General features: G+C 26.3%; 2 protein-coding genes across 2 annotated transcripts; both read right to left on the reverse strand.

The window, feature by feature from the left end:
• Positions 1-3,977, reverse strand: LOC145835851 (putative peptidyl-tRNA hydrolase PTRHD1). Its single transcript, XM_082943589.1, has 3 exons — positions 3,859-3,977; positions 3,646-3,728; positions 1-679 (listed from the first exon to the last, which is right to left on the reverse strand). The coding sequence occupies exons 1-3, from the start codon at positions 3,959-3,961 to the stop codon at positions 509-511; spliced, it is 357 nt and encodes a 118-aa protein (XP_082799715.1). The 5' UTR covers positions 3,962-3,977; the 3' UTR covers positions 1-508.
• A 509-nt stretch (positions 3,978-4,486) lies between these two features.
• Positions 4,487-13,058, reverse strand: LOC145836053 (E3 ubiquitin-protein ligase TM129-like). The gene is made up of 5 exons (XM_082943846.1): positions 12,806-13,058; positions 9,890-10,182; positions 8,995-9,198; positions 7,067-7,299; positions 4,487-5,516 (listed from the first exon to the last, which is right to left on the reverse strand). The coding sequence occupies exons 1-5, from the start codon at positions 13,026-13,028 to the stop codon at positions 5,357-5,359; spliced, it is 1,113 nt and encodes a 370-aa protein (XP_082799972.1). The 5' UTR covers positions 13,029-13,058; the 3' UTR covers positions 4,487-5,356.
• Between the last annotated feature and the right edge of the window lie 230 nt (positions 13,059-13,288).

Raw genomic sequence — 13,288 nt, forward strand, 5'->3', positions numbered from 1 at the left:
TATCAAAATCCACCCGGATTTTTTCAATAATTTATATATTTATTAACTTATTTCATATATTTAATTTTTTTTTTTTCACAATTACTGTTACCCCTAACCCTCGATCGGTAAGCGGTTCTCGAATTTGACTGGGTGGATTTTGAATGTGTCCCGGTAAAAATAGTTGAGCATAAAAAATAATGAATGTAGTAAGTTATGTTTTTAAAGTGTACAGTTTCAGGTTTATGAATATCTTTTTTTTTCAATTCTTAACTTTCAATAAGCTTTTTCTTAAATAAAGATATTTATAAACATTTATTTCATCTAAATTTACTAATTATTTTAACTTGAAATAAATAATTGACTATAACATAAAAAGATAGGAATAATAACAAATAATTCAGTGTAATAAAATCTTGATAAAAAATATTTCACTTCTACATTTTCCTATCTAGACACCATTATTTAAAACATTTACTACTAATTTTAAAAGCATTATCAAAAAAATTATTTTTCAAGAAATTCCAATTTATTTCATCAACTTGAACTTTTTGAAGTGCTTCTGAACGATTTCCTTGCTGTACGGCTTGACAGCGACGCAAGTGGCCATGTTCTCCGGCTGCTCAATCCACAATTTGTGGTGAATTCCCTCTTGTGAAAGTTTCTCCGCTAGATTGCGCAATTGCTCTTCGTTTTTGCACTGAAAATTATAATTTTGATTTTTGTTTTGTGTCTAAGATTTTATATATTTATTTAAATCTACTGAAGGCGAACGAAACTTGTAAATTTGTTTTCATCTTTGCACTGAATTATAAAAACAAATACACAGTTTTTAAGTTTTCATAGTTAACTGCGAGTTTTAATATATTTTCAAAATGTTTCCACTACATATGAAAACAGAATTTAAGTATGTATTCTTAAGTTTGAATATTTATTTATAAATTAATAATTTATACCTTTTAGACTGAACTAGATTTAAGACAGAATAACTACACAAATTAACTAGCCTTAAAACAGCTTTACAAATATTGCAGGGCTACCAAAGATCAAGCTGAAAAAAATTTCCTGACTTATCTTTTTGACTTTTCCTGACTTTTTGATAAAATTCTTAACTAAAACCGATTCAAAAATAAATAAGCAAAGACTAGAAATTATGTAAAATTATTTATAATTCTTATGTCAAAACAACAGTTTTTTGTTGGACTTAATCATCTAACTTCCATTACACCATTTGAACTATCTTTGTATGACCGATGTATATGCAATAAGCAAAATATCTCTACCACATAGTAAATACACACGTGGGATCATAGAAGATTTATTCCAAAAATTAAATTTTCCCCTGAAAAAAAAAACGAATTGCGAAAGCAAAAAGTTTTTTGAAAATATTATTAGCAAAATGCAGTTTATAGTGATAATAAACTTTCTTATTAAGAGCATGTTTATATCAACTTCCTGACTTTTTTTTTCAAAAACTCCCAATTTTCCTAGACTTTCGTCATTTTTTCTTACTTTTCCTGAATTTGTGGCAACCCTTATATTGTCTAAACATTTGGTATACTTTTCAAAATAAAACAGATAACCAAAAAAAACTAACGAACCCCAAGCACAACTTTATGCATGTTATCAAGATCTGATGTGTATTCCCTAATATTAAAAAAGATAAATAAACACAAATGTGTACTAATTAATCAAATCACTTGTGCATGGTTGCCACAGATCAAGCTGAGATAAATTTCCTGACTTTTAACTAAGATTTTCCTGACTTTTCTACATCTAAACTCTTAATTTAAACTTATTCGAAAAATACATAATCAAACACTTGAAACTATATAAATCTTTCAATTTTATTTTTATACAGATTAAAACAACAGTTTTTTTGATGAATTCAATCATCTAACTTCCATCACATCACTTGAACCATCTGTGTATGATTGATGTATTAGCAATAAACAGCTCTATCAGCAAAGTACTTGTATTTTCTAACTTAAAACAATTCTAGTTTGTATGCATACATATAATCTTAAACTCTTCCTCTGTATGTATTAGTTTCTCATTTTATACTGTTTTGAAGCAGAGCTTTGTTAATACTTAACCCTAGTTCGACCTCAGCCTGGTCATTGTGCAACACAAATAATGGTTGCAACAACTTTGCGATAGAAGATTTGGTAGGAAATTTTAATGTTTTCAAAAATAGAACTGGTCCAAACAATCTTCCTTTTGCTTGAAGCTCTTGAACTTTAATGCATTCATTAGACAATTTACCAAAGTTCTAAACTGTTCAATGCTAGTATCACTTACACAGTTGGAGCCATTATTTTTTACTATTTTAAGGAGTGCACAATGTTGGCAATACGCCAAACAACAACTTTGACTCCTAATTTTTCAAGGCTATGCAGATTTAGGCATGACATATTTTTTACAAATCTACTTCCAATAGCCATTCTGCTCCGGAGATTTTCAACAGCTTTAATAACAAATAATCTATATTCTTTGTTGAAATTTAAGACCTTTTGTTCCTCAACTAAGTCTTTTTTCCTTAAATTTTTAAGCAAATTGGTTACAGTACAACCAAGATCAAGGGCAGGTTTTAGGGAAACTTTGATCTTTTAATTCAACTTTAAATAACTGATTAAGCTGAGGTTCGTAATAGTTACGTCTTTCATAATGATACACAGCAATTTAATTACCAAGCACGAAATGTCCTCACGCATAAAGGCAACAACAGGCTGGGTACTCTGGTACAATGTCAAAAAAGGCTGCATAAGAGATATCACATAACTAAAGAAATGCAAGAAAATTCTGTGTATATATCACAGTTTCACTATGGAAGTGTCCTTGCCACAGATTATCAATACTAAAGAGCATAAAAGAAACTGCTCATTCAAGTAGGGTACTTGTTTAATATGTTATTAGAAAAATTTTGCAGTTTTATAAAGGATATCTTATTAATTTATACCAGATGAAGGCATAGAAAAATTAATAATCTTGTAAATTTCTAGGAAATTTTTGCAATTTTAGTCTGACTTTAAAGGATTTTTAATTAATTTTTTTCTATTTTAAGGCTTTGAAAAATAGGGAATTTTGTAAATTAATCTGACAAAATCTGACTTTTTTTTAAATTTTGTCAAATTTCTTGACTATTCCTGACTTTTTTCAAAAACCCCAATTTTTTCCTGACTTTTGTCTTTTTTTTTCCTGACTTTTCCTAATATCCTGACTTTTCCTGACCGTATAGCAACCCTGTATGTAAAAAACTATCTAATAAATAACAAAAAAAAAAAAACAACTTTGTGAACAATATTAACACTATTAGTATATTCCTTAATATGAAAACTAAATAATAAAATATTAACGCATTTCCAAAACAACTTTGTATAAGTAGTAGATACTTTTTTAATAAATATTTAAACAAATAACAAATAAAATTTCTAAATACGACTTTACGCATATTATCCAAATCACTCGTGTATATTAAAATAAATAAATATTTAAACAAATAATATATAAAACTTACCTCTTATACAACTTTATGCATATTATCCAAATTACTTGTGTATATTAAATAAATAAACAAACCTCTAATACGACTTTATGCATGTTATCAAGATCTGACGTGTATATTAAAATAAATAAATATTTAAACAAATAATAAATAAAACTTACTTCCAAAACAACTTTATGCATGTTATCAAGATCTGATGTGTATTCTTTAATATTTTCATCATCCTTATAAATACTGAACACAGCTGTTGTTTATGAATATTAAATATTAAAAATAAAAACAACATTGTCAAGATTGTAAATATTATCAATAATTAAAAAATTTAAACTTTAATAACATTATCAAGAAAGTAAATGTTAGAAAAACAAACAAACCTGTCGTTGCGTGGCAACACTGCGCTATGACGGCACCTAGCGGCCATTTCAACGTTTTCACGAGGTCTCCCCTGACTATGACGTATTGAACTAGTGACGTCATGATTACTTAAATATTTGCTGTTAGAAAAATTTATTTGAGCATAGTATGAGCTTTTGTGGAGGAGTAAAAAAATTATAACTGAATAATATGCTGTGTGTATATAAAGTCTAAATAGAAACAAAATAAACAATGCTTTTTTTGACAGAATTTTTTTATTCAGATTTTTTGTTGGAAAAAGCAGATAATGATGTACAGCACGTTGAAGATCTTAACAATACTATTGTTACTGTGCTTCAGAACAATAAAAAACATTACCTTTAGAAGTAATAAGTTGTTTACATATTGACATCTAAAATAAAGAAATGTAAAATTTATAGCTACTTTACTTTTGAAAATTAATTGAATTTTTAATATAGTAATACAAGTAATACATGGGTTTATATACTTATTTGTGCAGTAAAATTACTTCAGAAACTATCCAATAATTGAATAGAGTGTGCATTTTTCTTTCAATGAAAAACATTGTTGTATTAAAAGTAACTGCTTTAGTTATTAAGAAAAATAAATAAAGTTCTGAACACTAATTCAACAAAAAGTCATAACGCTCCAATAAATATTGCAGTAAAAAAAAATTCAAAGTACAAAATAAATAACAGAAACACACTGCAACTTTTTTCATAGGGTTAAATATCGTTCTAAAACATTGACTCAAAAAATTTACGAAATCATCTGTGTGAAACAGCTTTTGCAGATCGTTAATATTGCTTTAAACATGGTACTTTATTAAACTGTAATGTTAAATACAGAATAATTTTGAACTTTTTTGTTTTTTAGATCTTTAAATGTTGTTGCAAGACACTTTTAAATTATTTAGAACACAAAATGATATAGAACAGGGCAAAATTATTATCAAAAACTTAACAATAACAATTTAAAACTTTGCATGTATAAAAAATTTGAATTGGCCTCGACATTTTAAAAGGTTATCAGAAAAATAAGACATTGTAAACTAAACTTGTTTTAATTTATAAAAATTAGAAGGTAAGAATACTTATTTTTTTAAAGTACGTGTAAAATGTACTATATTTTGTAAAACATTGCACAACACAAGTGGCAGTGCAAAGTCAAACTTTATCAATATATCTTAAATATCTCATCCAAGTATAAACTGCTCTTTAGACTTTTACAAACTTTATTATTTTCTAATCAAAAAAACACAACTATACATTTATAAAATACTTATTTTAGCTAAACTTTTTAGTTAATGTTCCTTACTCTCCTTGTTAAATATATTATTCAAAAAACAAAGTAGTTTCAAATTAAGTCCTACAAAGTTTTTAAATTTTCAAAATTTATATTCTTAATCCCCAAAAATCAACATAAAGTCTTTCTAGTTCCCAAATAAATCACTTTGAAACCATGGAAACACAGCGACTCCCACAAGCTCCATGGCAACTACCCCGTGTTCACCATGGAAACGTCCTTGAGGCAGAACTTGGTCCGGCACATGGGGCAGGGGGCTGTGGAGTCCAACCAACCCTCGGTGCGCGATTGGTCCTGGCGGGAGGCGAACCACTGGCCCATACAAGTCAAACACCATAATGGCTGGGTGCATCTGTGTAAGGAGAAAATTAAATTAATATTTATACATTAAGGTTGCGTGCATCTGTGTAAGGAGAAAATTAAATTAATATTTATACATAATGGTTGCGTGCATCTGTGTAAGGAGAAAATTAAATTAATGTTTTTTATTTATTCATAATGGTTGCGTGCATCTGTGGATTATTTATTTTTAAAATTTACACTAATATTTTTTAATGCTTACTATTCAATTAACAATATGTGAGAAATACTTTAATTAATTTATACGTTATTAATTTTTTATATAGCTTTTTCTATATTTATTATTAGAACCGTACAAGTGCATCTGTGATAATTTAAATAATAAATTTTTATTTTAAATATTACTAATTTAATTTATTGTTTTTAAATATCTTAAATTTTTTATACTGAAAGGCAACATATTGGTTCAGTTAGTTTATTTAAGTATTCTATTTTATTTTATTACTTTAAATAGTTAATTTTTTTTGAAATAATAATTTTTTTCTAGTGGTTCAATCATGATAAACATCTAAAAATTAATAACTTGTATATTTATTTATTACGTGATTTAAATATTATTTATTATTGATAAATACTGACACAAACAACCATAATGGGAATTTTTTTGTTTAATAAAACAAAACAATAACATAAATAACAAACAATAAATTGCGTGAAGGAAATATTTGTGGTTTAATTAATTACTTATTTTTATTTTCCATACTGGTCCATGCATGATAGACATCTGTGTATAAAAGAGAGGTATACTATCAAAATCCACCCGAGTTCAAGATCCACCCGATTTAATTTCTTTATTTTATATACTTTTTGCTTCTTTTTTTTTCACTATTACTGTTACCCCTAACCCTTACCCTCGATCGGTAAGCGGTTCTCGAACTTGACTGAGTGGATTTTGATCGCGGGTGGATTTTGAACGTGTCCCAAAATAGAAGCAACTAGAGTTAAAACATTTTTATTATACTATAGTAACGAACAAGAGCTTAACTTGATTTCAATTAATTCAGGCCTGTAAATGGAGAAATTAATGGTATTAGAAGCTATTAAATTTACCATCTAGCTATGCAATAAACTAGTTTTTAAATAAATGAATGTTATAAATTAAAAAAAAAATTAATAAAAAATTTAGGATCTCACTTTAAAAAACAAAACGTCATTAAGTTTAAAACAAAAATGTTGTCAATTACAAAAAAAAAATTTAGAAAGCCTAGCTAGCCAAAGAGATTAAACACCGATATTTGAGTATGATATGTTATACTTAAACCTAACATAATTAATTTTACAGTTCCCTAATTTAAAAAGACAGGATTTGTATACAGAATATAATGTTTAAACAAGTCCGGGACACAGTCAATTTTTCGTTTGTGATTTTTCTACGGCACCAATATTCAAAATAATCAAATGGTAGTTTTGAAAAGTCTACAAAAAATTTTATTGCACATAAGTTTACAACGTTTTCAGATTAACAAGCCGTCCTCAAAAAACCTTCAATAAACCAATTGTTTTTTGAAAAAAACACATTTTAATGTAAATATTTTTATTTACCTGCACAAACCGCACCCGGCATCTTGGCACCCCTTCACAATTCTCACTTGCGCCACCACCTGGTCACAACCCATGCAGTTCTCCATGGTTGCCATGGAAACGTTGGTGGGCGGGTTGCCATGCACTATCTCCTCGAACAGGTCCAGGAAGAGCTGGGTGATCGTCTTCTGCTCCACGGCGTCTTCCTCCAACCCCACCGGGATCCTGATGAAGCTCCGAAACGGGGAAAGTCCCTAAATTGAAAAAATATATATGTTGTTTTTGAATATTTTATATAATAAACTATATAAGAAATATAAGAAACCTAAGAGCCAAAATTGAATACAATTAAATTTTAATTAAATTTTTTTCAACAAAGTGCTAAAAAAGTATTAAAAAAATCTATCAAATAAATAATAAAAATATTTAATTTTGTTCTTTTTATAATGGTTCTAAAACAATAAAAAATTTCAATCACTTTCAAAATATTCAGGTTTTTGTAGTCTTTTAAATTTCTGAACTGAAAAGAATTTATCATGTTTTTAATTACATTCATTTATATACTTTTTAACATGGTTCATTTAATCATGGTTACATGACAATTCAAATTCCGACAACTCAAATTCTTAAAAAAATAATTAGAAGACTATATCTTAAAAAATAATAGAAATTTGAGAAAAATTAAAAACGCTTATGTAGACCTTATTAATATCTACAAGCTACTTTTTCTTTTTTGCAAAATCTTAAATACTTTTTAAGATATTTTAAAACTACTAAAAAAACTATATTTTTTACTTTATTTAAACCATATATCAAAAAATATTCAATGTTTTGCAAAAAGAAAAAATGGCTTGAAGATATTTATAGGAACTAGATATGTATTTTTTATAATTGACAAATATACATTACTTTTTAGTTGTGGCCCTTTCAATTTTTTTTTAAGAATTTGAATTGTCGGAGTTTGAATTGTCCGAATTTGAATAGTCGTGCACCCATTAATTATGTTTGTTTTAAAGTTAAAATCTTTCAACAAAACTATTGAGTGAAATGAAAAAAAAATTAGAAAAAAATCAAATAACGTTAAATCATTCTACCTGTTCAAAAAAACTTCAACTGTTTAAGTTATAAAATGTGTTATTAATGTAAACTACCTTTTTTGAACATAATAGCTTGTATAAATACTTATGTACTTGTTTTAACAATCAACTGTAAAAAATCAACATTTTGATGAGAACTTAAAGATCCTCTGAGTTTGTAAGTTTATGGCTATAATTAAAACAACTTTAAGTTTTATGCTAAAAAAATCATAATAATTAAAAAGAATTTTTTATAAAAGTCAGTATTGTGAGATTATGTAAAAACTTTTATTTACTGGGACAAAATATAATTCCTTAACAATAACTATATTAAGTTTAATGCGTAAATGGTATTATATATTTTTAAATTCGCTTTAAAATCTAAAAAAGTTTAACAAGTAATAACATATTAAATTGTTTTTTAAAATAGTATCAATACACTTAATATGAATCTAAAAAAATTATTAAAGTTTTAAAAAATAATAAAGTATAATATTAAATTTTAAATTAAAAAAAAAATTAGTCAGGGTGGCTACTGGTTTTTAGAAAATTCTTTCAGTTTTTGTCAATTTCTTCTGGGTTATTAAGTAAAAAACTGCGTTAAATAGTATAACAACATTGAAAAGATATTGTAAAGCTACTTTAAACGTTTTTTCTAATAAAAAAAAATTTGATGATGACAAAAATTTTGATCAATATGAATTGTTTTTTGTGTCAAATCAAAATTTACTACTTAACATATAAAAATTGTTTAAAACTCTTGGTTTTTTTTTCAGGTTTTTCCAAGATTCTAGGTTTAATGGCCACCTTTTAAAATGTCTAAATAACTAACAATTTAATATTCTCGAACATTAAATAATCTTTTCAAATAACCTGAAGTGTAATCAAAATACTGAATATGAATTTTTCATCAATACTCTCATATATGTTCAATCTAATGTACTCAGTATACCCCTGTGAGTCATCAGGCGAGAAAAATTCTTCAGCTGTTGATTGCTTTATGTTGATTCTGTCTAGATGGACTACTTTGAGTTGGTAGTGGGATACATCAAACAACCAATTTGTTAGTAGAACTACCTGAAATATTGTTTAAAAAATATACTAAAATTTATCTATTTCAAGTCTGTAGTAGGATACATGAAATAGCTAATTTTTAGTAGGACTGCCTAAAACTATTTTATGGTAATGAATCTTTAAATATTTTGTTTGAAACTTTTATGTTTTAGATCAGTGAATCACAGATAGCTTTGAAAAACTTCGCACAAAGTTATGGGTTTTGTATAAAATTCATTTGTAACTTTAAAAACTAAACATTAGTTTAATACTACTAATTATTAAATTTTTTTTACTGAGTGGTTCTATTCAAAATGTTTGTTCTTAAGTTTATGTACTGATACATATAAAAATAAATAATATTTTTTTGTTCATACTTACTTGGAACTTATCAGTGTTAATCTTAAAAGCATAAAAAAAAACTTAAATTTATATTACCTACACTGGTATTAGTACAATAAAAATAATTTATTTTGCTTTTTCTTGAAACTTATCAATATTATTTTTTAGTATTATTGAATGCAAATTTTAACAAAAACATAAAATTTATAAACAAATAAATTAACATTACATAATAAAAAAGAAACTTTTTTATTTACTATCTTTTGTTCTTGAAACTAATTTTAAAGTTAAAATCAAAAAGCAAAAAAACCTTGAAAAAAAAGTTTTTAAACAATATGTTATGTAAATATTAATTATTTATAAAAAATAAAACTTTTTTGTTCACACTTGCTTCTTCCTGAAACTTGTCGATGCTCCTAAAATCCGCGTCGATCTCCTGACAAGTTTCATTGAAGGGGATTCCCGAATACTCCTCCAATTTTCTCCTGATTGGGTGGTTCATGAACTCGTTGGAGGTCCAGTACACGAACACGGTGCAACCAAACACGAACAAGGACGTGCACGTGGTGAATATGTACACCCAGTAAGGTTTGGAGGTCAACAAGGTTGTGTTTGGTATTTTGCCGAGTCCCGTGTCCCCGAATATCAGGATTAGGAGGCACCATACTGAAAAAGATGTTACTTTTTAATGTTGGAAGGATGACTGTGTAAAAATGAAACATTTATTCACTAAGTTTTAAAAAAAAGCACCATAGTTATTGTCAATAGTTACAAGTACTAAACCACAAATTCTAAGGTAGGGTTGACTAAAATGAATAATTAGGTCTATCACATTTTCAAATATGTAAAATACAAGGCACCATACTAAACAAATGTTATTAGTATAATTTAGTTATTTGAAAAAAAAAGTCATGGATTAGGTTTTATTTTATTGTAACTAGTTTTTCTATTATGTAAATATTAGCAAATAGCAACTAAAACGTTATAAAGTTATTAAAATTGACAAGTTTACTTTCTAAAAATGACCAGCTTCATAAAATTAAGTACTTAATTAATGTAGTAGATAAATAATTGTACGTTTTCCAATTTTGTGTTCAACTTAAATATTTTATTAAGCATTGTTGATCAAACGTGAGTCTAATTCTATATTTATAAACTTAATCTTTTCTACGTCAACTTTGTTTAATTTTCTATGGTATAAGCTATGTTTTAGGTTAACTTATCTCTGACAAACATTTTATTTTTATCAGGTACTTCTACTAATTTATCGTTTATAAAAAGAGTTAAATTTCTTGATATAAAAAGAAAACTTCAAAAATTATTGCAGTTTATGAACTTTTATACTAAGTTTAGGTAAATTTTTAAACAATTTTAAAATTAAGCATATATTGAAACTTTAATTCTCAGGGATTTAAGCTTTTTAGGTTTTCTACAGGTTACTTCTGGAATGTTACAAATAATATTAAGTTATAAAAATCATTCTCTCTTTTTTTAAAAAACGACTGCAAATTTTTAGGTTGTGGCTTACTGATGAGTCCTAATAAGGACGAAACCGGTTTCAGTCTACCAAAACTTGTGATCTGATGATCGAATTGGCATGATCAACCCTTTTCCTGACATAAATGTATTGAAATAAACAAAATATATATAAGTAACTTTTACAATTAAAACCTTAAAACAGGGGTCGGCAAACTGCGGCCCGCGGACCACATTAAAATTTTTATACAACTATATTGTTTAATATACTAATATTTTTAAAAACACAAAAATAAAATTTTAGTGTAATATTTAAAGAATATTCTATTGCTTAAATTATTTTTGTTCAAAAAAAATTGTGTTTAAATATGTTTTGTAAAGCACATAATAAAATGTTCCTTTTTGACCTGCCAACCCCTGCCTTAAAATAATAACAAACTTTTTCAACTGAAACCTTAAAAAAACAACAAACTTTTACAGTTCAAACCTTAAAACAATAATGAAATTAATCAAACACAGTCTTTTTTTACTACATGTACAAAAATTTTTTTTCTCTGTTTCTTTATTAGCACTTCAACCATTTTATTTAATGAAGATATGGTTTTCTTTATCTGGTATGCATCCCGCTTAATTTTCTTGGCAGTTAAAACTATTTTCCTCATTCTACTTAAATTGTTCTCATCTGATGCTCCTACACTTGTCAAAGAGTAACTTTTCTCTAAATCTAGCGACACTATGTTGGCATCATTTACTTTCTTTTTGCAATTATTTTATTAATTTTTTTCCAGATGAAGGCATATTAAATTAAGTATATTTGTAAATTTTAGAGTTTTAGTCTGACTTGAAAAAATTTTTAATTAATTTTGTTCCATTTGAAGGTTTTGAAAGATAAAGAAATTTATAAATTTGAACTAACAATTTTTTTTCAAATTTTTTTAAATTTCTAATTTTCCTGATCTTGTGGCAACCATGCTTATATATCAATAAAAATATATAATGTAGTTTAAAAATAACAAAATTTAATCAAAAAAAATAAATAATAATCACACAGTGGGAGACTTGTGTTAATCAAAGGTAAAAAAAAAATTAGCCTATATAGAAGGAAGTTTTAAGTCTATAATATAGTTTAAAAAATACAAAATTAAATAACAAAATATTCACTTAACAGAAGACAAAATGTGAGCTAAAAGTTTAGACCATCTCTTTATAATAGTTAATACAAAATAGTACAACAAATATAAATTGTGTAAAAAATAACAAAAAGAAAAACTCACTTAGAACAAACAGTTAAAGTTATAATGACAAAAGAACTAATAAAAATATACAAAACAAATACACAATAATATAATCAAAACACATACTTGGTAGGAGACTTGTGTAAACATAGTGGCAATAATTTTCTTCATAATAATTAACTTTAAATAGTACAAACATAAACTATATAAATGAACAAAAAAACGTAGGCTCACTCAATACAAAACTTATATCAAGAAAATTAAAATTTAAAATGTAGCTATAAAAACAACAATTTTAAATAAAAAAAATAATAAAACTAACTCAAAGGGAGACTTGTGTGTTTGTCAAAATAGTGGCAAAGTTATCATAAATTTTATGATATTTAAATAAATCTATTTATTGATATTTAAATAAATCTATTTATTGATATTTAAATAAAAACAGTACAAATAAATACAAATAATGAAAATAACGGAAGAAATATTGATTAATATAAAATATAACTAAAACACAATTAAAGCACAATTAAATTATGTAAATTATGCTATGTATTTAATTGCAATAATATAAAACTTACTCAGTGGGAAACTAGTGTGGGTCAAAATGGTGGCAGAGGTTCTCTTCATGTGGTACTTGACAAACCCACTGTGTTCAAAACCCAACCAGTTGAAGAAAAGTCCCTCAATTGAAAGTGAGTTGTTGACAAATATGGGCTGGGACGCGATGAAGCACAAGGCCACAAGCCAGTAGAAAAGTGTGAACAAAATTAATGATTCTGAGCTGTTTGGCTCTCCGTACATTTTTACTTGTTTTTTATTTAATCTTTTTCTTTTTTTTACAAAACTGTCAAAGTTGTAAGTTTTATTACTGAAAAATAAACAATTATATGATTGTTTATATGTATTGGAAATTATATGTATGTTGAACAAAGTTATCAACTCTGAACTATCTGGTTCACCATACATTTTTATAGCCTTTTTATTTTACAAAACTGTTACATATTTTAAACAACATTACTAAAAAATAAATAATCATTTTTGTATTTTAAACAAAACTATTG

This window comes from Thalia democratica, chromosome 5 (genome assembly GCF_965202585.1).
Source record: "Thalia democratica chromosome 5, ktThaDemo2.hap1.1, whole genome shotgun sequence".
NCBI classification, from domain to species: Eukaryota; Metazoa; Chordata; class Thaliacea; order Salpida; family Salpidae; genus Thalia; species Thalia democratica.

What these genes read in the sequence shown, in the direction of transcription:
- LOC145835851 (XM_082943589.1), bottom strand. Translation starts at nt 3,961, where the DNA reads ATGACGTCACTAGTTCAATACGTCATAGTCAGGGGAGACCTCGTGAAA. An exon ending in GTGTTGCCACGCAACGACAG is followed by an intron (nt 3,729 to 3,858) that starts GTTTGTTTGTTT and finishes CATAAACAACAG; the next exon opens with CTGTGTTCAGTATTTATAAG. An exon ending in TGCATAAAGTTGTTTTGGAA is followed by an intron (nt 680 to 3,645) that starts GTAAGTTTTATT and finishes TATAATTTTCAG; the next exon opens with TGCAAAAACGAAGAGCAATT.
- LOC145836053 (XM_082943846.1), bottom strand. Translation starts at nt 13,028, where the DNA reads ATGTACGGAGAGCCAAACAGCTCAGAATCATTAATTTTGTTCACACTT. An exon ending in CCACACTAGTTTCCCACTGA is followed by an intron (nt 10,183 to 12,805) that starts GTAAGTTTTATA and finishes CATCTTTTTCAG; the next exon opens with TATGGTGCCTCCTAATCCTG. An exon ending in GCCGGGTGCGGTTTGTGCAG is followed by an intron (nt 5,517 to 7,066) that starts GTAAATAAAAAT and finishes CTCCTTACACAG; the next exon opens with ATGCACCCAGCCATTATGGT.